Genomic DNA, 24,913 nt, shown 5'->3' with positions numbered 1-24,913 from the left:
CGTGTTTACTCGTGAGGAAGGGGCTTTCCGTTGCCTGACCTGATCATCCACAGCGAAATTGATACATGGGTATCCTGATTCATAGTACTGGCTAAAGTTAGCTTCTCCTGTTGAACCTTGCTCGGTAACCTGTTGGTAAATTGAAATGATAATCAATAAATCCTCGATTATCATTTTATATAAGTTATTAGTCAAAGCATTTACGACAGCAAAATGGCTTTGTAGAACTTTCTCCGCGGACAAAAGCTGTCTCGTGTGCAGCTTTCTTTTGTTCTAGTTAGCTTTGCCTTTTATAGAGTGTTCAAAGTAAATGCATATTTGTTATTTACATAATCTTTACATAAACCAGAATCGGCGACCATATATTCAAAAGTGTTTTGTCATGATTTTGGAGGACCTAAAACAGACGTAACCAGCCGTCTAATTCTTGTGCGTTTTTGTTCAATACTGTGTGATTAGGTTAGTAGCACTTTTAATAATGTATGTTCATTAAAAGTGCTACTAACATCATTTAATTAAAATTAATTTAAAGTTCATTAAATTCTTTAAGAGTTGTCCTGTCACTATCATAACCATACTTGATGATAAAAATATGTCTTCTGCAGCTTGAATTCACATAGGCAGCCTCCGTCATATGGAATGTATGATCTGTAAATGAAATTATGTCGTCATATTTCTCTTATGTCATACTGTACCACTATCTACAAGAGACATTATAAGAATTTTGATATTCTTATAATAATTATCTATTATCTTATCTTTAAAGGCCTAACGGATGCTATTAAATTATAGTAAGATAATTTTACATTGATAAATATTGATACTAGAAACCCGGTGATTAAAGTAATAACACAAAATATACTGGCCCTAGTTCCTTTTTAAGATTAGGTGACTTTATCCACACCTGCAAGTAAGCAGTCGCTTAAAAATATATATTAAAATCATTATCATTATTTCAGACCTCAGATGTCCACTGCCAGACATAGGTTTCTTCGATAGATTTCATTTAAAAATTTCCGCAAACAAATATGTTCTTTGCATAATTTGAAAATTCATATCCTCGTTTATTTATTATATATAGTTATATATTTCCTATAATGGAAGTCGGACTACACATAAATATATAATAATGCAATTGCCAATGACTACCATAAAGCCTTAAAAATCCCCATTGCAAAGAAATACTTTAAATATTCATAAACCACTTATTATTGTTTAATAGAAATGAGACAGTTGGACATTACATAAGTAATAATGATAAGGAAGTTTTATAATGTATATAACGGTAAGTGTTAAATAAATATTGATAATAATTTTTAATAGTTATTGGATCAAACTTAAACTTGAGTAGTTAAAACTTTTTAAAAGAAATGAACTTTTTTTTAATTTATATAAAGAAAAACATACATATATTCATGTATTATATTTTTTATTATGTTACAAACAAGTTTTACTGTGTTATGAATCACAATTCCTAAACTAAACTAAACTATCATCATTATTTCAGCCGAAGGATGTCCACAGCTGGGCATAGACCTTCCTCAAGAATTTAAAATAGGACCGGTTCTAAGTAACCTACGAACACAATAAATTCTGTTTACTCCTGCTTGTTGATGGAATTAAACGATGCGTAGATAGTTACAGAAAGAGGGCATCTTATAAAAGCGGCTACAATCCATTGGTTTTGAAATATTTTATATCTTGACAGAAAATACACCGTTATAAAATAATATTACGTTTCACACATTCGTTTTTATATATATATTTAAAATATACACTTACTAAATATATACATAATTGTTATCAAAATAGGCTCAAAATCTCGAGTGTGTACTTGCCTTTATAGCAAATTACTGATAATGTTACTTAAGACTCGGTTACGAACAAACGTTAGCATCTAATAGAACCAAGACAGCATAGATGTTTGTTGCTAGCATTGTGTAGTGAACGTGTTTATTCAATATACGTTAAGTAATAAATTGAATGTAAGTAGCCATAGCTTCTATATTTACTTATAACTCCCTGTTGTTTTATTACCCTCTTATTTTTTGAAATCTCTCCGTGTACAAAACGATTTTTAAAATTATAGAATATATACTAAAATGTCTCTTGATTACAATATTAAGACACAAGATTATTTTGATAAACCAACAGTATGTTATTTATTTTTCATATACCATTACAAATTAACGTAACAAAATTTTATACGAATATTCAAACAGATCATAAAATGATTTAAAAAATTATTAATTAATTTATTATTACTTTATAGATCAGTTATTGTAAATGATCACTATAATATATAGAAAGTTCGAAATTAGTATCAAATTGAGCTAAAAAATAAACTATGTTGTTTCCTAAATATATTACAGAAGAACCTTTAACACACTCGGACAGTTTTTTTTTGTTTTCACGTTCATTACACTACACTTGAATCACTATTGTAAATAAATATGTGCACAACTTACAAATTAATTAAATAATCAAATTTCCTTTTGTTCAAAGTAGTTTTAAGTTTTTCAAATAAATTATTAACAATTACCTTTTACCTATAAAACATCGAAATTTGTTTACTATACATTTAATTTTAAGCAATATAAAATAAGATCAATTTTACTCATTCCAAAGTGCACTGTAAATGCACTGCATTGTAAACAGCGTGTTGCATCCGCGTGTCAATTTAGTTAATTCTCCTTTGTAAATTTCCAAAGAAAATCGAACTTTAACTCGTTGTTTTTCAAAATAGTCCCTTTGACAATCTATGCACCGGTGAATCCAATGAAACCATTGCAAGAGGCGCAGATCCACTCCTCTTTGTGGGTTTTTTCCACAATGTTTTCGAACGTAGGTACCGCTTCTTCGATACATTGAAAGCGTGTTCCTGCTACGGAATTCATTTATTTTTTTTCGGGCATTAATAACAATCATGGTTTGAGGCCGAAGCTGTTAAGCAAATGACTAATAATTACATGTCCGCCGTAGTCAAATTCTTGATTATTCGTTTATTCCAATTTGTGTGTTGTGTTGATGAAAGACGACAAAAACAACAGACGTATAAATGACGTATATGACACAATGTGTCTGCCCAAAGAACGAATCTATGAAGTTTTCCCATACGCTTTATTCTCTTATAATTTATGTTGATTATAAAGGAAACACCCATAGTAAAAATTGTTTCTTCGGATCATCTGTGACAATGCCCAAACAGCATATGACACACCATCGTCAAATATCAAAATAGTTTCACGGTCATTCAATGCGATGGTCTTTCAGAGCTTCAGTCAAATTAATGATAGTGCGAATTGAATTTGACTCAAAACATTGCCAAAGCTTGCTTGAATTTGCTGGTTAGCAACTCTCTTGTCAGACTTTTAGTTCAGGTATTAGTTTCAAGAGTCGTTGTTGATGGATCTCTCTCACGAAAATAATCACTGAGATTATTTTGGCTGCGTTTGAATTTGTTAAACCTATTAAATAATAGCGTAAGATGAAATTTTATAATAAAAAAACTAACTAAAGTCTATCGCGATTTATTGTAAAAAATCGACTAAAAAACACAATTTCTTGGTGGCCGATTATTGAAGATAAATGACATGACTACTGACTGATGTAATGTAAGTGAAAACATTAACAAACTTCTATTTTCGAATTACATCGCTATTTTTAAACCGGTCTGTTTTAAAATCTTTCAATGTCTCCAACGCACTTGTGTTAGAATTGCTTCCAATCTATCAATGTACAATTTAATAAATCTGTTAAATATCCATTGTTATTATATTATTATATTGTTAATTTTTATACAAGGATTAAGAATAATAAACTGAGAGCGGTAAATAAATTAAATGTAAAAACGTTTTTCTGATGGTAAGTACTCGCTTTATTACGATAATACATAATATTTCTAGTAATTATTAAATAATCAGAAGTAAAACCATAATAAACTGTAATCGCTAACGTTATTGCAACTATGTATTCCAAATTTTTATTAAGAATAACGTTATATGTTTTATTACGACAAAATAAAGCAGGGAAATATCTATAAATTAACACAACACAACCATCTTTCGGGTAAACAAATAAAGTTTATACTAATACATAATCTACTAATAAAAATATATACTTACATAATATATATGTAATTAGAGGAGCAAATAATTTAATATGGTTTTATTTTTAGAACACATTAATAGAATTTTGTATTGTTAATTTATGTAAAAATTTACACATTGGTTTATTACCTTGACGTATGAGATAATATCTTATGTTATCAGTTTTTTTTTAACTTTAACTTAAAACATGGAAATTCAGATGATGATGTCGGAATTTTTTTAAGAAATCAAAATAAGTGATTACATAAAAAGCCTAATTTCAATGTTGCCCCTTAATAATGAAATTTTAATTTTGACATGTTTTTATCAGAAGCGATTGTAGGTAAACAAAGTACGAGCTTTGACCTAGTGACACTATATACCTAACTACAATATATTTGTGAGCAGGACCTCAGACATTCTCTTGTTATCAATTACGACGTATGTACGATAAGACGGAAGCTACATCGACAATGCTTACACAATAATATGTTTAGATTTAAAATATTAAGTACGGGACGCGTAGGTTTGAAAGAGAATCACGCAAAAGGAAAAAAACAAAAAGCTCAAATCACATATCAGTCAATGGACGACCACTACAAGACAAAGGACTTTCGCCACGATGCCAGGTCTTGCGCCGCCTGCATCCAAATTCATCCAATTTCCCATAACCTTATCTATATCGTTGGTGCTCCTAGTGGAGCCACCGCTCGTGGAGATATAAAGAGCACAGATGATTTTTTTTAATATTTTACATGAATTCAAATAGTATGTACATTATACAAAGCTATAAAAAACAACGAACATAATTAAAAATATTTTTTAACAATATCTTATAATTTATTAAGCATAGAAGATAAAAAAAAACTAAAATATCATCAGACGCAAATAGATGAGCTTAATTAATTTACTTAGATTATGTCTTTCTTAGTCTTTGTGTCATGCACTTTTTTACTTTATAATTATTAAAAGTTTCAATACATTCACATGTCGAGAATAGCTGGGTGCATACGCACTTAGTCGACAGTTTTTTTTTCTTGAAATTAGAATCTTTTGTCAAGTGCAAAATTCAGGTTATATAATAATGAATACGACTACATTTGTACGAGTATTATATATATTCTAATGACTTTAAAAAGTGGTTAAAAATTAAAAAGTTCTATTTTAGTGTAACCTTCGGTTTTAATTTTGTGATACGAAATAATTATTTATCTGTCTTAAAGATATTTTTGTGAATATAAAATTCTTTTGACTGTTTACTAAAACTCAGCCATGGCCTCGATAAAATTTATTTTTTATTTTATTTATGGGTTTACTTTACAGTTGTAAATTTTGAAATAGTAATGACAATGAAATTAGTAATACGAACCTCATGATACAGAATTATTGGTTATAGGTATAAAAGCTTTAAAGGAGTATATGTATAGCTCATATGCTTTAAATTGATGTATGTAACAACAGATCTAAAAATAAATGATTTCTGAAGTAATAAAAAATGCAATGATATCATAGTCAGAAAAAGCGTTTTCAAAATTCTAGTTATTGAAATTTATTAACCAGTAACTATTATCCTTATTCCAATAGAGTTTCGAAGTGAGTACTTTAAACAGAATTATTATAAATAAGTTTAAAAGGTCTTTGTTGACTTATAGCTAAACATTCAACTCTTTAAAGCTATTACATCATAATATCCCAACATAACATATATACATTATTTTGACATCATTTCGTAAAATTTCCAACTCAGTAATAACGCAGGTGATGTAACGACTCGTGCGAAGGTTCGTGAAGGAGCTCTTAGGCTGTTATTGTAAAATAATTGACACAAGTATTATTTCGGTAACCTTATTTACAGAAATATGTCTGGAAGGTATCGCAGTAACGACTCGGTGCATTGGTACGTCAATGACCTTGCGTCACGTGTCATCGCCAAATCTGGAATTCCATCTGACCGATTTCATCTTGGGAAACTAATATTACAAAGTTTTCAAGACGACCCTGACTTTGTCTTGCAGGTTGGTAAATATCAATCACAATAATATTTCCTTAAAAGATAAAATATGCTTAAAAATCTTTTAACCATAATATAAGTAATTTATAGACATTATTAATCGGATGTCACAAGTCAAGATCCCCACCACAGTGTGTACCATATGTCGGATAAGATTTATTTGTGTACCATCCTTCACATCGTTACCTAAAGAATGTGCCGAGTGAATTTTAATACTAAGCCATATTATATAACATCGACTCCTAAAATTCCGGGAACATTTACTGAAGAATGTGCTGTGTAAGATTAATTATTACATATACTTCACATTGATTACTAAATTTCCAGGAATTAAAAGTCTCATTTATTCTTTAAACACGCCTAACGACTGTCTAAAATCATATTTATTAACAAAAGATTAACTAATGATTCGACAAATATTGATAACAAGTATTTATTGTATCATTAATTATTTGATATCCGTTAAGGTGAGACCAAGCGAAGTTTTTAAATTATTAACGCGATAACTTAGACAAAATAGACTTATGTTAATAAGTTATATATTAGACAGATACAAATTATCAAAATTCTGCAAGAAGATATCTGGGAGAAATCTGAAAAAAAACTAGTTGTTTCTGAACCCAACTGAAGGCAGCCTTAATTATAAAACACTTAAGCTTGATTTTCACTGGCTCGTGGCTTTTAAGTTTTCTCTTCGGATCACCCGTGTCGTACATGGGCGGAAAAACTGAGACAAACTGGTTATATCTCTGTTGTTGTAATACACTTTCACAGTATTAAAAAATAAAAATTAATCCCATGTCCGAATGCGAATGCTTGTTAATTTATAACTCTATACATTCATTACTCACGGCTCCCGTATCTTTTTTGGGTTCAACATACCAAAAAAAAAATTCTAGCCAAATTTTATTCCAAAAAAGGTTATAATCTAAAAATATGCCTTTTTAATGACCCTCCCTCTCTCAAACTATTGGCGGGTAAAATTTCGTAAAATTCGTTCTTATCTCACTCATAGTCAGAAAAAAATTATCTCTAAATCTCTATCTATAAATTATGAGCCTCTAAGCGTTATAAATCCAGATATAACATGATAAACCAATACATACATTTTATATAAATCAAAAAACCCAAATAAAATCATGTCGATTGTTTATTATTCGTTGCTTATATTTTTAAAATACTTTATCAGATTGATGGCGCTACTGATGAATCTGAAACCTGTAAGTCATTGTTGAAAAGATCAATTCAATGCGCTATTGCTTTGCGCAACTTTGGCCTTAAACGAGGAGACGTCATTGTACTGATGGCACCCAACCACTTAGATGTATCGGTGCCCTACTATGCAGCTCTTTTTCTCGGGGTCATAGTTGCTGCAGTGGACAGGAAACTGAGAGTTAGTACGTACCGAGTTTTTTAACATTTTTAAGATGTTTTGGTTTTGACACAGCTTATGTAGAAACCACGGTTCTCAAAGAGCCATGAATAATATGCATGGTTTTAATATCTAATCAATACAGAAAGAATAAAAAAATTGCTGAGTAAACATAACCAATGGTCTTTTTAAATTAATATTATTCTTCGCAGATGAACTCCAGAATAACTTTACTATCAATGAACCAAAAGTAGTATTTTGTCAACGTGATAAAGCATCAGATGTCCAGCTGGTTTTAAATAAATTGAATTTAGATGCGCTCATCGTTACATTTGATAAGGGAGATCATGTTTGTCACTATGCGGAATTTTTGCAAAATTATGGAGACGATTCGGCTATTGATCAATTTAAGTATGTTAACTTTATACTTGTACTTTATGGTTATTATTTGTTAATTAACATTTTTATATTATACACTAAGTATATTAATTTTTGCCGCGACGAAGTTATTAACTTTCATAATACAAAGGAAGTACTAGTAATATTTATTGGTGCAAAGTAATTGCTAGTAATAATATATAGTAAAATGTAAAGTAAGTTTTTATAAAAAATGTACAACTTTATAATCATCATTATCATTTCAACAATAGGATGTTCTCTGCTAGACAAAGGCCTACCTCTATGATTTCCAATAGGACCGGTTGGTAGCGTCCTATATCCAGCGACTTTGACGGAAGGAACGAAACAGCCCACGAGTATATTAACCCTGTCCGGTGAAAATACAAAAATACTATGCGCTAATATACCCAGATTTTTTTATAGCAGCTATGACGATCTAGAATGCTAACATAGAAAGTAAACCATTCAATAGATGTACAAGTACCAATGATTTTCTTGACTACGTCACGCAGCAAATATTTGATCCATGACTTCATCGGTGGAGAAGAAACGTTTCTTGTCGGATTCTATGCTTTTTCGCTGTTTTTATTTACATTTTATGTATTATTTTTATTAAAATAATGAATTATCATATTTATAAAAATAATGAACAAAAGTCTCTCATTATAAAACTTAAATCTTCTATTAATAATGTAAAAAAATTAAAAAGCATATTTATAGCGTAATAAGAACATATTTATATCTTAAACAGACCAGCGGATTTTGATCCAGAAGAAACGATTGCATTTTTAATATCAACAAGTGGAACAACGGGTTTGCCCAAGGCAGCTGCAATTACCCACAAAAATATTGCTATCTCTAATCCTTATGTATGGTGAGAAATTGTGTTCATTATTTAAAATATTATATTTACTATAAAATTAAATTTTCTTAGCTACGCCATAGGTCGCCAAGTTTTATCTGGTCATATTTGATCTGAAATAGTGTAGGTGAAAAAAAAATTCTTTTTCCATAATAGTAAAGTAATTTTTTTCGCTTATTATTAGTTTTAGAAATACATTCATATATTATTACTTACCTAGAAACTAATTAGTAAGTATTTACTAATATAGAATCTTCAGGATTATCATTCAAAAAATATCTAAATATCTCTTCTTATAAACGGAATCATATTTTTAAAATTCGGCAAAACATTATTTAACTGTCGTCAATGAAATTCAAAACACATGCTAAAAATAAATTGACAAAAATTAAATATTTTACAATAACAAATATTTAAATGACAATAATCCTTTGCAAAGATGTGTCTTGATTATTAAGTTTTCATTTACGCTATATCCGGGAGACAGTGTATACATAAATCAATTTTTTAATTTCTTTTATGAAACTTTTTTTTTTTAAATAGTTAAGATGCAGATTCTTTCTGCTTCTTTTCCGCAACTATAACAGCTAACGAAGCATTGTCAAAAATAAAAAAGATTAAAAAAAAGTTGTCGATTAATAAGAGTCTGATTAATAGTTCCAAATTTGAATAATTAAATTTTGTCTCTTTCTTTACGAAAACTTAATCAAAGGCTAGTGACTAATTTTTATATTATATTTATTTACTGATGATAAAACGATTTTTATTTGGTTACTAGTTGATTGACCATACGGAAAGTATACATTAGAAACCAAAGAATGTGTACAAAATTCTAGAAGTAAAAACCACAAGCAATAAACAATTAAATAGGAACTAAATTGCACTGCGATTAATTTAAACTAAAACATTACGGTAATTTTTCGGAGCTTCTTAAATTGAGATAATTTAACATTAAAAATATGTATTCCTTTAAGCGTTATACAACTATAGCGAATTTAAGCGTGTCATGCAAGTTAATACAACAAAAATCGTATTTCTTATCAGGGTAACGAGTTATAAATTTCCAACTCCAACACGGATGGCTTTAATTGGATCACCATTACAGTGGATGACTGCAGTCATTACTTTTGTGATGTCGTCTCTATTCAGATACACAAGACTGCAAAGCTCCGACGATCTTACACGGGAGCATGCGTATCACCTCATCAATAAATATAGAGTAAGTTTTTCTTGCAACATGCAACAATATTAAGTAACTAAATAAATCTCTGCTCTAAATCCTCTGAGACAGATGTAACGCATTCAAACATTATTATTGGATAGGTTTCTTAAGGTTTTCAACAAAACACCGAAGTGATCGTTATGTTCGCTTCATTGCAATAAGTTTTCGTTGAAAATAACGACGCACGACAATACCTGCAGTACATAAATTTTAATGCAGAAGTTATCTTTGATTTTTATATACTCGAAACTAATTCGAAATATAAATCCTTAATGGATATCCTAATTCCAAATTAAAAATATTAATAGCTATTAACAATCATAATATTACATGTGCAAGCAATTTATAGAGTTAATATTATACTATAGTATTAAAACAATTGCTATACCATATTATTTTATATTAATACTATACTATGGTATACAAACAATAAAAGCCGTTTTATGTTATCGTATCACTGAATATTCTTATATAATATAATAAAATAAAATATAGGCTAATTACATAAACCAAATTCTAATAGGAACTGATACAAAAAATATCACAACATATAAACGATGAATTTTAATAAGTTTTGCAAAATGCAGAGACATGTGATAAGACAATTTTCAATCAATTATTATAGATATAAGCCGCTAATTCGATTTTCGAGAGGCATACTCTTTTCAAATTGCTTCGAAACCCGGAAATAATTAATTTGCTTAGAAAGGATGCAAAAACTTTAAAGAAAATCATATTAATATGCAAGCCTCTTGCACTATGCATGTATATTATAGATTGATTACAAATAAAATTATTTTTGATTGCAGCCAACACATACTATCTTTAGTCCAACTTTTCTAACAACGCTGTTAAATCCTTCTGTCAGAAACCAGTGTGACTTTTCATGTTTTGAACTTGTTTATTTGGGAGGCAGTCCTGTGCCACGAGAACTCGTTGATGAATTTAAGGTAAACTAAAATAAAAGTTTTATAAACATTAAACCTTTAGGAGTTGCGATCTATCCTAAAAGTTATAAAATAAAACGAATATGTGCCTTTACGCCGTACATTACGCCGCCCCCATTCAAGGTGAGCGCGCAGTATGCAGGATAATAGTGAAGTCTGATATAAAATATCTAATATATGAAATGGCTTCTCTCCTAACTATTTATAGTTTTATTTGGTGTATATATATTTCAGTGAAAATATTCTCTATAAAACTTTTATAATTTTTTTGGGAAATTTTAATTGATCTTCAAAATTCAGCCCTCTGAAAGACATGGTTTCTTGTTAAAACGGGACCTATCCTCCCCCTATCCTTTTCCTTAACGGCCCCCTATTTTTTGGGGATCTCACGTTCTTCCCTGTTGTGGTATCGCAGGGGTTGAGTATTTATGAAATTAATAATTTTCTCCTAAATAATATTATTGCCGTGCATCTCTCGCATCCTTCTTAAAAAACTTCCATTTGTTTCTTTTTGTTTTTTCCTTCACTGTATCTTGCATTTCTATCCTTTCGTATATGTCCTCAATTTTGTCACCTTCCCGCAGGATCCTATGTTTACATTTTTTTGCATATTTTTTGTTATTTTTTGATATTTATTTACCTTAACTTAGTATTAATATAAACCCTTCCTCTGGAAACTCTTACTGAGAGCTGATAGGAGAGTGGCAATCACCGACCTCAGATAGCTTCTATTGACAAAAGCGCATAGTTAATTATATATTACCTTTTTTTATGGTATATACGCCCAAGAATTATAACGAAGAGTTTTCGACAGTCTCGTGCATTGAAAGAAGCACGTGAGTGCGTCTCATGTCAAACAAGTCGCGTCGAAGGCTGTGCGAAGGGCATCTACTTAGCACAAAGCGTGCTGTGTGGGTCGAGGCCTGCGGGTTAACGTGTAACTAGTGCGATATATTCAAAACTACTTTAAAAGACTGTAGCTTGAAGCGATATATCTTCGCCCAAATTGCTAGCCTGCGAGTCCTCACCCATGTCACACTTTAAGCGAAAAGAAAATAATCGTATTATTGACAGACGTCGTATTTCAAGTAATGACAAAAAATATCTGTCAACATAAACATTCCATAGTAGCGTTCTCCATGTACAACATTCATATCAAATAGACAAACCTGTCTACTCTAAAAATCCCTATTCCTAATATATTATTATTAGTAAATATTTTCTTGTGCGATGTGAATAACGACCTTAAACAGTCTCTTTGTATCACTATTTATGAAAATGCTATAAACCTTATTATATTTTTCCCCTCGTCAATTTCCTTGTTATATATATATGAACTTGTCCTTGCTCTATATCTCTTCCGCTTATTATTAGTTTAATTCCCTAATCCGACCTGTGTATATCAAGAAGTTCAATATTTTTAACTTTTAATATCAATATTCGTTACTTTGCTGCTTCTTTGACTAGATTATTTATGCAGATTTATTAACGACACGTCTTCTCGTTTCAGCTAGTAGCTCCTCGCTGTGTAGCCGTTAACTTATTCGGGATGAGCGAAATAACTAGTGTAGGTTTTATGCCTGATAACAGTCCAATACAATCAACCGGCAAGCCTCTAGGCTGCCTCCAATATCGGGTAACCATTTTTTTTAATTTCTGTTAGTTCTTAATTTGAAAATAAATAGAATGCTAAATAAATAGAAATATAATTAGACAATATTTTTTTAATAAATAATAACTATTTTATGACCTTCCAAATGAAAAGCAATAGTAGAAGCCTTGACAAATTTATCACACACGCTAATACACTAGTTTGACAAGTAACGTTACCATAATCCATTATGATATAATGTTATTCATAAATATTTAACACACAGCCAACGTGTTTTTATAAGCTTGTCACACACATGGCCTTGCGCACGACGTCGAGTTGAATTAAAAAAAATATCTAAATCTTCTAGTTTTATATATCTTCACTAATATTACATGTAATCTCCAAAATTAAAGTAAAATGTAATTTAAGACAAAGTTTTTAAGCCATTGTAACAAATCTATAAGTTCTTTTCTTGTCTTGTCTTATTTGCCTTAATAAAAATAAATGTTGTTCACATACCAGCTTTTTCGAATAACAAACGTGACTTACTAAAGCGACTTGACTTAAATCCTTGACATTAATGAGAATAGTAATACAAAGTCTAATGTTTATTGATTATAATCTTGCTTTCTCTTTAATGGGGTAAGCGACGTTCAGAGTCAGTTTCTGTAAGGATTCCAGCTTCTCCTGGCTCCATATCCTGACGATAGTTACAGTTGCATTGTTCTATAGTTGTATACTTTGCGTTCCAGTTAGTAGATATAGACACGCAAGAGGATATTCACAAGCCAAATATGCCCGGAGAGTTATGGGTGAAGGGTCCTGGTATTTTTAAGGTAAAATATAATTTTTGATAGCTAAATAAATTCATTTAATAATTTTGATAAATTCAATATAGCTTTAAAAGTTGTAACATTATTATTTCTTTGATATAAAACATTTATCAATATATGTTACTTTATACATTAATATATTACTAAAATATATAAAGCTCAATTAGAATTATCTTCATTGCGCTTAATTCGAACTAGTACACCTTTTTATTAAATATTCGAATTTCGAATTCAATAAGAAAAATGTAATATATACAAAATTATGCGCCAGAACTAATAACTCGATTAGGTTATATGACATAGATTATAGTTCTCTACATTTATATAACCGTTACTTTCAAATTAATTATAATTGTGCTTTTATTGATTATTGGTGTTATTCTAGGAATATTACAAAAATCCAGAAGCTACAGCTGAAGCTTTCGCCGAGGGTCGTTGGTTTAAAACAGGAGATTTGTTCTACAGAGATGAGAACTGGAATTATTATTATGTTGAACGTATTAAATTATTGTTAAAATATAAAAGTCATCAGGTGATTATCAATTTTCATGATATAATTTATATATTTCTGGATTGAATTTAGATACTCGTGGCTTTATTGGGGTTAACGTAATAATAATGCTTTAAATATTTGTATATTTATATTGGTGCGTTTAAATTGTTGGTCGTTCAAGAAAAAAAGTAATAACGGTTTTATTCTCCGTGTTTTCAATAGGTTATGTATTGGTCGGTCTCTTTGCAAAAATTTCGACGAAATGAGTTTTATTTGTTCATTTGAGTCCGTTTTTGCCGGCAAATAGTAACGAGTATAATAATAATAGCCTAGGTTATAAGGTTCCGTAGCTGAAGGAGTTTTTGAAATATTGAGGGTTTACATTCCATATTTAATGATTAAGAACGGTAACGGAATGGCATTTTTATTACAATGTCATTTATCAGCATGAACTTTTTACTTACCACTGAATTGAATATAATTTAAAAAGTCTATCCTGCAAAAAATATTCATGTGGTTTCATTACAAAAGTTTATGAAAATGCAAATAAGATCTACTTATCAACAGCATTGTTTTTCACATATTATCATATATTACATATTATATGTATAATAACTCGTCATTTTAATTTTTAATATGTTAAATATACATTATAAAAACTTTTATCATGTGCTATTCTTGTGTGTAAACAAGTGCCTACATCGGAGTAAAAATTTATGTTGTACGTCGATTTTAGATTTCGCCTATAGAATTGGAGACCGTAATAAGATCTCACAGTAGCGTATTAGACGTGGTAGTGACCGGTATACCCGATCGTGAATGCGGCGATTTGCCCGTTGCCTGCGTGGTTAAACGTCCCGGACACAAGGTTACAGCTGAAGAAATAAAGATTCTGGTAAAAGGTAAGATAAGTTACTATTTTATAATGTATAACAGACAACCCAGTGGATTGGCAAGTAGGCAAGACAAATATGGCGCATAAGTGATGGCCTCTGGATCCTTAAGGTTCTAGAGTGGAGACCACGAACCGGTAAGCACAGCGCAGGTCGTCGGTCTTCAAAGAGGTCAATTGACGTTGTTAAGTTCGTCAGAAAGCTATGGATGTAACTCGCTTCTAATCGGTTCTATAGGAAATCTACGGGTGAAGCCTGTGTCCAGCATCAGACGTCCTCCGGCTGTCATCATGATTGAATTTTAAAAAGCACTATAAGGAGGATAGTCGAGAACCCAGCGGTAGAGAACTGAGACTTGCATTCGTAGGTCGCCGCATCAATTCGCGGGATTCAATCCTATATAATACACCTTATATGCATTAAATAAATAGGATTGCCACAGCACACAAGGAAGTTTTCAGAGGATAGACAGCAGCGTCCTCAGCATACCATAATAGCACACTGTGATCGCCAACCCGCCTGCCAATTGTGCCGATTAAATTATAGCCCTTATATGTATCTTAGGGGAAGGCCTATGCCTTGCAGTAAGCGTCTATGGACTGAAACGACGACGATCAAGGTCTAAGTTAGACCGAGGTTTAAGTTGAGAGGTCCATGACTAACAGTGGACGTCCCACGGCTGAGATGACGATGATAATAACAAACATATCTTTTTTATTTGTATCTGTTGTTTAATTTTAATGAAATCACTTTTCAGATTCTTTAACAGACTCTAAGCAATTACGAGGCGGTGTAATTTTCCTCGAACAATTACCGATGACAACTACCACCAAAGTTCACAGAAGGAAGATCAAAGAACTTGCAATATTAATGGACAGAGAATAAGAAAGAAAAATAAATTTTAAACCGGACGCGGTCAAGTTTTTCCCAACGTGGGACCCACGCCCCACAGGGAGGCAATTTGATTGTTAAGGAGGAAAATTGCAAAGTGGACTCGACATAACTTTAATCCTTTCACTTTAATATAAAAATAATGTATGTTATATAACATGGGGTGCGTAAGAATTTTAGAAAGGCCAAGGTTGGAAAATGCTACTCTAGTCAAATGTCCAATCCCTCAAACGTATTTGCTAGAAGTTTCAAAATTTTAAATGTTCACCAAACCTTTTCTTTAATTAGAAAAATAATCATTACTCAAAATCAAGAAGTCGACGACAAATGATATTCAAAACGTATTTTTATTTTAAGGATACCAACTGAAATCATTTATTTTATAGACTAATTCACCTCGCGCTAGGTATATAGACTAGAACTACTCTTTTTGTGCCTTCAGCAAAATATTTTTTTTTAAATTGGCAAATCTTCTGAAATCGCATTTAGAGAAAACGCTTGGAAAAGGTCCGTATCCAATAGCAGCAATCCCTCTCCCAACTGTCTGAGTTCAATAAAAGCGAAAAAAAATAATTATTGTAAAAAAGAACATTAGCGATACAAATTAGAATTAATAAAAAAAACCTGGCAAATCATTTAGCAAAAAAATATTTGTTATATTTATAAGTTTAAAATGCACTAAAAGCACATTTTTTATGATTCCAAATAATAATTTTTTGCTAAGGAAAGTTTTTAAAATATCATTTTTATGTATAAGATATTATAAGACGCTTATAAAATATATCACTGCAAATATTTTATTATAACATTATAAGTTAAAACTGTAATGTTTGTTGTTATGACAATAATTTCAAACACAATATCGCAATAAATATGATAAGCAATTATATACAACTTTAATAATATTCATTTCATTGTAATTTATTAATAAAACAAAAAATCAAGAATATAACAAACATCATAACATATATATAATATATGTTACATTTTAACATTAAACCAATGAACACATTCATCTTAGTCTTTAATTCTAATTACAGTTTTGGTCCTGTGTCAAATTTTTACAACTGTGCTGTAATTGGAGAGATTAGTTAATCCACACAGAGTCTTCTTTTGGAGATTCTGTAAACAGAATGCAACATATTAAACCCTCATGAATAAAAGCTAAAGAATAAACATTTGCAATAATAAAAAATAATCAACCTTTTTAAAAATATTAGCCAATAACAAGTTCGTCTTTTTGATATTTTCTTTTCTAATTTCTTCTTTCTTTTGAACAACTTCAGGCAGGGACTTGTAAATTTTCTCCGAATGTTTTTTCATTTCACGTTCATTAATAAATTTTGGTGCCACTGAAAATAACAAAAATAAAATATTTGACACTCTTACATATATTTTAATTAACAATACTGATTATAGCCTAGTCTTTTCGACTTAAAATACAGTGAATATGATAAAATGAACGTGGAAAAGACGCCTCTTTTATCTCGTGGGGGAAATCTCATATCGGCAACTAAAAAATTATGCCGGATTGCTGACGCCTAAAATCTCATGATCTTTTGTCACCTTTTGTAAAAACTATGGGAATGTTTTCGCAAACTACCGTAGTTTTAACGGCAATAATATAGTGTCTCAATTCCTTAGTGCAGATCTAGAGCCGTCCACCCTTTATAATAAGACTTGACCAAAAATGTGCGGCGATCCTCCAAGGTGTTCTTATAAATATTGGAGGAAATCATGATATAACCTCCTTCGACGTCCAGGTCTTCGGCTGAGAATGAGCAAATCCCATATAAATTAAGTCTGCTTCATTATATGCAGTGCTCTCAATAATCATTTATATTAGTCATTACAACCAACTTTTTTACCAATATTGACTCACCCACAAGGTAGCTTATGATAAACTACCTTGTATAGGTCTTGAAAAGACCCTGGATACAGGCCGCTTACAACCCGTCTTATTGGAAATCTACTGGAAAATATATCCGGTGGTGGACGTTCTACAGTTGAAATTATGATGATGATGTTAGTCACCTTTCTTACGTCTCAGTTGGGCACTCAATTCTCTTGCTAGTTGGTCCACCTCACGATCACTAAGACTGTTTAATGTTTGCTGTCGTTCCAACTGCTGTGACAGCAACTTGCACCTGGCAACCCGGTCATTTGTCCTTAATAAATGTGAATATTATTAAAAATTATATGTTTTTTTTTTTCATAAATAATTAACAAACATGTTATTGCTCAGAATTTACTAAATAGTATGCTCTGTAGTTAATGAGTATCTATTTATACCTATATAAGGCAACTGGAAACAAATGTAAACTATAAAACATAAGGATGTGTTTATACAAAAGCAACTTTTTTAAAAACTTTTTATTTTTATCATCGTTTTCTCGGTAAAAAAAAATTAGATCCCCATCACGTTGTTCATTCCCAAGAACCAGCGCCAAATTATAATATTATTAGAAAACAAAAAACAAGCCACTTAGTAAATTAAACAAAATCAATCAACATAGTAGCAAGAGAATGAAAGAATGTTACAGTCACGTAAACGCATCCTTACTTCATTGTTATTAACCAATGCATTATACAATGTAAACAAAAAGGTCAAAAAATATCTAAAATACATGTGAATTTTTATAAATAAACTCACCAATCCTTGTTACTTCACTATGAAGTGAATGAACGTATGGATTGACACACTGGTTGCAACTTATTGGCATACCTAGAAAATTTCCCGCTTAAATTTATAATTTTAATTGTATTCTAATAGAAATACGTAAATAAAAAAGTGAATAAGTAACTGAATGAAATAAAAATACCTGAACAATAAATGTTACAAGGTTCCAAACAAGCGTCACGGCTACATTTAGGCGTGTGTACTACAATCATTTTCAACCCAGGAATTTCACACATCTGTCCTGGTCTGAAGTAAGAAAAATTGGTGAGTCTTTCATATGAAATTATGCTACAATGTATCAACAGTACCAAATGCAATGTACTCCAATTTTACTTTGTGAACAGAACAGAAATAAAATAATATTAACTATGCGACACTAACTGTACGAGTTATGCTCTTAAGCATAAAAAATGATGAAGATTAGAGAGAAATCAAAAGTGAACCAAAAGTGAAATGAAAAATGAACAAATATATACATAAGTAAATATATGTTTTGCATATCGCTTCTTAATCATTTTGATAAGGTTAAAATATAAATAATAAATATGTTCTCACCTGGACTGATTTATGACCTTTAAACAATTTTGTCGCTTAGTCGATCTCTCAATAAAATCTGGTCGATTCATTTCCAAGTAATCCCTGACGGTACACATTTGCATTGTTTTGCAAAAATCTTCACTGGATTTCTCACTATCGTTTGGCAGACTTTTACTTCTGTGAATTTTGCTCTGGAATTGAGGACTGGAACCACGTAAATTCTTCTCTATTTTGGAAGAAATTTCTCTGAAGGGAGCTTTACTTAAGTGAGCGTGTTTAGAGGGTACTTTGACAATAACATTTTTTAATGGTTCACAAGCCACATTGTGAGCAGTTTCTTCACTCGTCATGCTATCAGAGGTTTGAAGTATCAGATTATATGCCACACATTTTTTCTTTACCCTATCAACACATGATTTAGTTTTATTTGGTTTATGTTTCGAGCGGAATGAACAGTAATGCATGCGATTACAATTTTTACAATTAACAGATGTACTGCTAGACTTGTCACATTTTCCTTGATCACACTGAGGTCGACAACGTTTCTGATGATACCTCTCACATTCTTTTTCAATATTGTGCAATATTTTGCAAGTTCCAGAATCAGTTGAAGTTGTAGGCTTCTCGCTGGCTGATGGATTGCATGAGTCTGTACAAGATTTATGTCTTTTATCTTTTTTAAATGGTAATTGTATCCCTTTGTCTACATATGTTTTTGTAGGTATACATTCAGGTTTTTTATATAATTGGTCCGATGTCGAAGTACAATCAATGTTAGAACTTGATGAACAACCTTTTGTATCTGTACTTTCCTCTGTATCTAACAAGTAATTCAAAACAGTTATAATATCCTTAAAACATTTTTTCCTTTTGCCTTTCTCCATGTCTTCTTTTTTATAACGTTTCGTAATGTCTTGGATTATTTTTAATACAGGATCTTTAGGTGCATCATTATCTGTGTCACGAGTACTTTCAGTGCTTGATTTTGTTAAATTGTCATTCTGATCACTAGTTTTATTTCTTTGATGCTTGTCACTATTATTTAATAATTCCTTTGCATGGTTAATGGTAGTTTTCGTTTCTAGTAGGGCCTCTGATTGAAAATTTTTTTGCGTTCCAGCATTTACTTTAACATCCTGGTAAATATTCGTATCAGTACTCTCTAAGCAATTGGCATAAGTATTAGATCGCACAAATGGTTTCTTACCAGTTTGTGATTTAATAGGGTATGTTTTATACTTTGAATTGTTTCTAGAATTACTAATGTTTGCAATACAGGATTCTTCTTGCAGAAGCTTGTTATTATCATTGGTATGATGAATATTTCCATTCAAATCTTCATTATTTTTTTTAAGAAAATCTGCACTGATACATTGGACACCGATAGAAGTATCTCTACATTCTATTCCTTTGTTTGGGGGATCTAGTTGTTTTTCAGATAAACAATTTTTATTAAAATCTAAGTTTGGGGAATCATTGCTATTTACAGCATTAGAATCAAGACTAACAATTAAGGTCATTTTCGTTCCGCGAATAGGAATAGAAAATTTATTTTCGTTAGGACATTGTGAGGTGGACATCTTATGCTCTTTACTTGAATTATTTACTTCATACAAAAGGTCACGACTATTTCTGTTTTGATCTTCAGACACACTTGGCAATATTAGTTGATCATTACATGTTTGTGATTGTTGTTCTTTAATATTGTCATATGTGCATTTTGAATTTGTTTTTGAAATTGTTTTATAGTCTTTATCACTATCACTTAATGTGTTCAAATCTAAATCGTTAATAAATCTGACGTCAGTTAATGTAGGATTTGAAATTTTTGCTTCTATACTAATTTTTGTTTGTGTTGATTGTGAAAATTTTGCACTTGATTTATAATTTCTACATTTATTTAATACATTGTCCTTTTTCACAATTATCTGTCTACATGTTTTTTCTGATGAATTAGAGGACTCACTTTTGTCATTGGGTTCCTGATGCAAAAATAGATCCAAATTGGCTTGCGTCTGAGACGAAGTTGATGTCTTTCTTGTGGGGCAAACATCTGTACAAGAACTTTGTGCAGGTAGCAATTCATTGTTTACACAAATTGTACTATCTGTTATTGTTTTAATCGGTAATTTTATATCTTTCATTCTTTGAGAGCATAAGCAATCATTTGAACATTGAATGCCAACAGAGCTAGAAGTTTTTGATATTACGTCTAATGATACACCCTGTTGACCAACTTGTGAACATTTATAGATTAGTAACTTTTCAGGTTTATCATGTGTATCCATTCCTTCATTAGCACATAAACAGATATATTGAATGTGTTGCGCTTTTTCTGCTATTCTATCTGATGTCTTTGGCAAATTGTTTTTGTCAATATGCCTACAATAACAATCTCCTATTAAATCTTTTCTCCCAACAAAGCAACCTTCTTTTTGTGAAGCACTGTCATTAATACTCGATTTTGTTTTGATGGTATGTTTTGGACAGACATAACAAGTATCATTTTCTTTACTACATCCAGCTTCTGATATACTTCTGATATCACTTTGGGCAAGATTTTGACTAACTTGTTTCGAATGACGATTTAATTTATCTGATGCAAGAGTAAATACAGAGTGACATCTCTGTTTCCCTGCATGATTATACTGATCTGTATCAAAATTAGATCTTCCTTCTGACTTACCAGCATCTCCAGATCCATCATCAACATTATTTTGAGCCAAGTCTTTCATAAGTTTATACAGTCGATCTCTAGACTTTTCATCTAACTCAGGTACATCCTTAATACATGTATCAGAACTAACAAGCTTTTTCTTAAAAAGAATTTCCTTGGATTTTAAAAGTTTTTTATGTGCCTGCTCCCTATTGAAGGCTTCTAAATATTTTGTGTATAATTCTTTCGAAGTCATTTTAGGTATTGTATCAGAAGAATTTCTTTCCTTACTTGAGAAATCTGATTCAGTATTAGAAGAAGTTGGCGTTTTATAATTTTTTGAAGGGTTTTCACTTTGAGCTAGTGTATATAAATTAGGCGTACTTTGAGATGTAGACGCCATTCCGTTGGGATTAAATTTATCCCTCCGTAGAATAGATTTTTTAGGTCTTTTTTCTTTAGAGCTGTTGTTAAAGTTGGTTCCGTCAGATGTGCTAGTAGTTGTGTGATTACCTTTAGGTAAATCTAATTTTTCTGTTTCCAGATGTAGACCAGATAGAAATACTGTTCCGCTATCATCATCACTATAACTTGCCTTTAATAATCTTTGAACAACTTCTTTGATAAGTTTTTCTTTTAAATTCATATTGTCATATTTTGGCTTTAGTGTCTGTTTTAACAAGTTAATACTCTTTTCCAAATCCTTGCTAAATGAATTTTTTGTTGTTTTACTGGAATCTGTTGTCAATATAGGACTTGATTCTAGGCTTGATTTATTACCAACACTATTTGTTTCTTTAACACTGCTTTTATTAGATCGATTCTGATTATAAATATGTCCAGGCAAATATTCAAAACTATCAGCTTCCGATATTTGATTGCCAGTTTTATCCAGGCATAAATTTAGTGGTCTTTGTTTGCTTAAGTTTCTTTTATACATATTGAATTTTCTCCTCCTTCTACGTTTTTTTATTGTATTTAGATTAAGAATTATTGGTAATTTTTGTCCACACACATGTTTATCTGTTTGCATTTCTTTTGATTTAATTGATATTTCTTTAGGAGTCTTGTTTCGCATTAAAGTGGTTTGTATTTCTTTATCTATTTTGATTTGAGAAGTCATTTCCGTTTCTACTGACACCTTGTCTTGTGAAAATTTAACATCATCTTTAGAATTTTCCACAGATAATTCTCCACTTTTGTCAACATTAAAAGATATATGTTTAGACAAATTAACGCTGATTGCTCTTGTATTTTCAGAAGCATATGGTACATTAAACTCAACATGATCTACATCTTTTTTATAAATTTTTGTTGTTTTCTTTGTGTTGCCCTTTTTTTCTTTTTGAAAACTATTTGGCTCCACTGGTGTCGAATGCGACTTTGGAGCGCCTAACAAATTATCATGTTTAGTATCATTGTTGGAATATTGTTGATGCAGTGCTAGTCGTTCCAAAGTACTAAGAACAGACCCTGACAATTTTTGTTCACTTTCATTAGCATATCCAACATCACCTAAGGAATCCCATTCTAATTTTCGTTGTGAGTTAATACTACTAGTAGGAGAGAATGGCTTGTTCATTGAGGACTCTAGTTGAACCTCAGTTGCTGAAAATAATTTTAAAAATGTTTGGCATATTTTATTTTGCAATGGTATAATGTAATTTATGATTAATTTTTAGTATTGACTTTAATATAATTTGAAAACCTTGTTGCAATATTAATATTAATTTGATTAAGTATTACTATAAAAGCTTATTAACTGTTATTATTATGAGATTGCTGAAATATCCAATAAATAGCAGAGAGACCACCAGGAACAAAGGATGGATTCCACAAATAAGCTAGTTGGAGCTGACAGAGACTTCAAATAGTACAGGTGGGGTAATTAAAGCAATAAAATTATGTGGGCTACTGTACTCTCTTGTTTTTTTGTTTCTTTCACCACAACTAGCAAACAATAAGATGACATAAAGTAAGGAATACAATAGAGACTCATCCTTCAGATGACTTTATTGTTTGTCTATCTCATCTCCCCACCCAGTGTCGAACCATCTATAAATTACCCATGAGGAAGGCTGGAGATATTGGTCTGACCTTTCAAGGTGACAATAAAGCAATGGTTAGCATGTTAGCGGTTGTCAAAGTGAAGCAGTGTTTGCAGAGTTACAGTCTAGTGTTACATGGAAATGAAATTGTGGCAAATAGCAAAAATTTTTCCAATGCTATTTTAAAATTTAGTACCATGAATAAACACGTTTTTAGTACAAGTAGCATGTTAATTCAACCCGGTGGGGGTTAACTAACATATAACATTATTTATTTCCAAAAACATCTATCCAGACCAGTGGTTATTACTAGGTGATAACACATTAAAATTAGCATTGCATACCACTTGCCAAAATGTTATTGTTTCATCACCATTTAAAATAATAAAGTCATTTTATACAAATAATCATACTATGTAAATTATAATTATAAATTAAATATTAGTAATAGAGAAAAAATATGTGCAATTTACATTTCTGAGAATTGTTGTCATCAGATTTCACAGATTCATTTTCTGATTGAATTGGAGAACCTCTATCTCCATGGAGGGATGTGGTTAGCTCTTCAGTTATTATAGGAGGAGATTCAGAATCTTCTTTAGACTGCAAATCTTCATGCTGGCAATGGACAAAAAAGTATATACAGAAACTAAATTATTCTGTGATAGTGTTATATACATATCATGTGTTTCTTTTTTGGTTTGAATATAAGAGATAATATACACTAATTTATATATCAAGGTTGCATGCACAAACACAAAAGTGTAAAGTATTCTTTATTTTACAGGATCATTTTTTTGGTAAGGGAATCTACTAACAATCATTTGTTTTAAGCTTTATCGTTTTATAGCTTAGTAAACCTTACATTTTAAGACAGAAAATTTGAGTAATAGCTTTTGTATGTACAGAAGTCACCTGACTTAAAAATAGAACTGCTTAAAAAATTTATGTTAAGTTTTATAAAAACATAAGATAAAGGCTTTCTTGTAATGGAGATTGGTACATCCTATGCTTTCAAATAAATAAAATTTCGTACCTGAGAAGTTGAAGGTTCTGGGATACTGCATTTAATAGATATTCTACATAATTCCGCGGAAGACTCAGCCTTACCCTCTCCTGAGTCAGAGGAATCAGATTGCACTTTCATTTTTCTCCAAAATAAACTTTTCGGATCGCGAATGTCACTCTTAGCCGTCGACAAAGAAAAATATTGTTCTAAATCTCGTTTTTTCCCAAACTTTTGGTAGTAATCCAAAATAAGTGAATTGACAGCTGCCTGTGAATCTTCATCAAATACAAAGTTCAAACTTTTATGTTCAGGTACATTTTCATCCATAGTTAAAATAAGTTACAAAGAAAATATTCAGAAAAATTTAACATTGCTTAA

General features: G+C 30.8%; 2 protein-coding genes across 3 annotated transcripts; one reads left to right on the top strand and one right to left on the bottom strand.

Annotated features, from left to right (window-relative positions):
- The first annotated feature begins 1,744 nt into the window (after positions 1–1,744).
- Positions 1,745–17,289, top strand: LOC137924422 (luciferin 4-monooxygenase-like). Its single transcript, XM_068767822.1, has 12 exons — positions 1,745–1,985; positions 5,944–6,103; positions 7,289–7,496; positions 7,684–7,882; positions 8,622–8,744; positions 9,777–9,951; positions 10,764–10,904; positions 12,412–12,537; positions 13,248–13,331; positions 13,714–13,860; positions 14,558–14,723; positions 15,472–17,289. The coding sequence occupies exons 2-12, from the start codon at positions 5,948–5,950 to the stop codon at positions 15,597–15,599; spliced, it is 1,653 nt and encodes a 550-aa protein (XP_068623923.1). The 5' UTR covers positions 1,745–1,985; positions 5,944–5,947; the 3' UTR covers positions 15,600–17,289.
- Positions 16,516–24,904, bottom strand: LOC137924421 (serine-rich adhesin for platelets-like). 2 transcript variants are annotated; one of them, XM_068767820.1, is made up of 6 exons: positions 24,563–24,904; positions 24,000–24,144; positions 18,841–23,086; positions 17,640–17,773; positions 16,809–16,957; positions 16,516–16,727 (listed from the first exon to the last, which is right to left on the bottom strand). In XM_068767820.1, exons 1-6 carry the CDS (start codon positions 24,860–24,862, stop codon positions 16,659–16,661), a joined length of 5,043 nt encoding a protein of 1,680 aa, XP_068623921.1. In that variant the 5' UTR covers positions 24,863–24,904; the 3' UTR covers positions 16,516–16,658. The 2 variants fall into 2 exon arrangements, with proteins under 2 accessions (XP_068623921.1, XP_068623922.1); XM_068767821.1 differs by lacking the exons at positions 16,516–16,727; positions 16,809–16,957; positions 17,640–17,773 and adding an exon at positions 18,308–18,531.
- Positions 24,905–24,913: the final 9 nt, after the last annotated feature.

This window comes from Battus philenor, unplaced genomic scaffold (assembly GCF_028537555.1).
Source record: "Battus philenor isolate CCGP_79_NKW_IND1 unplaced genomic scaffold, ilBatPhil1.0.hap1 SCAF_23, whole genome shotgun sequence".
NCBI classification, from domain to species: Eukaryota; Metazoa; Arthropoda; class Insecta; order Lepidoptera; family Papilionidae; genus Battus; species Battus philenor.
This window is presented reverse-complemented; position numbering and strand designations above follow the sequence as displayed.

Bases quoted from the DNA above. Each gene is read 5' to 3' on its own strand.
- LOC137924422 (XM_068767822.1), top strand. From the start codon at position 5,948: ATGTCTGGAAGGTATCGCAGTAACGACTCGGTGCATTGGTACGTCAAT. The intron at 13,861-14,557 runs GTGATTATCAAT...CGTCGATTTTAG, and splicing joins TAAAATATAAAAGTCATCAG to ATTTCGCCTATAGAATTGGA. The intron at 14,724-15,471 runs GTAAGATAAGTT...ATCACTTTTCAG, and splicing joins AATAAAGATTCTGGTAAAAG to ATTCTTTAACAGACTCTAAG.
- LOC137924421 (XM_068767820.1), bottom strand. From the start codon at position 24,862: ATGGATGAAAATGTACCTGAACATAAAAGTTTGAACTTTGTATTTGAT. The intron at 23,087-23,999 runs GTAAATTGCACA...AATTATTTTCAG, and splicing joins TGACAACAATTCTCAGAAAT to CAACTGAGGTTCAACTAGAG. The intron at 16,728-16,808 runs GTTGATTATTTT...TTCTGTTTACAG, and splicing joins TGGCTAATATTTTTAAAAAG to AATCTCCAAAAGAAGACTCT.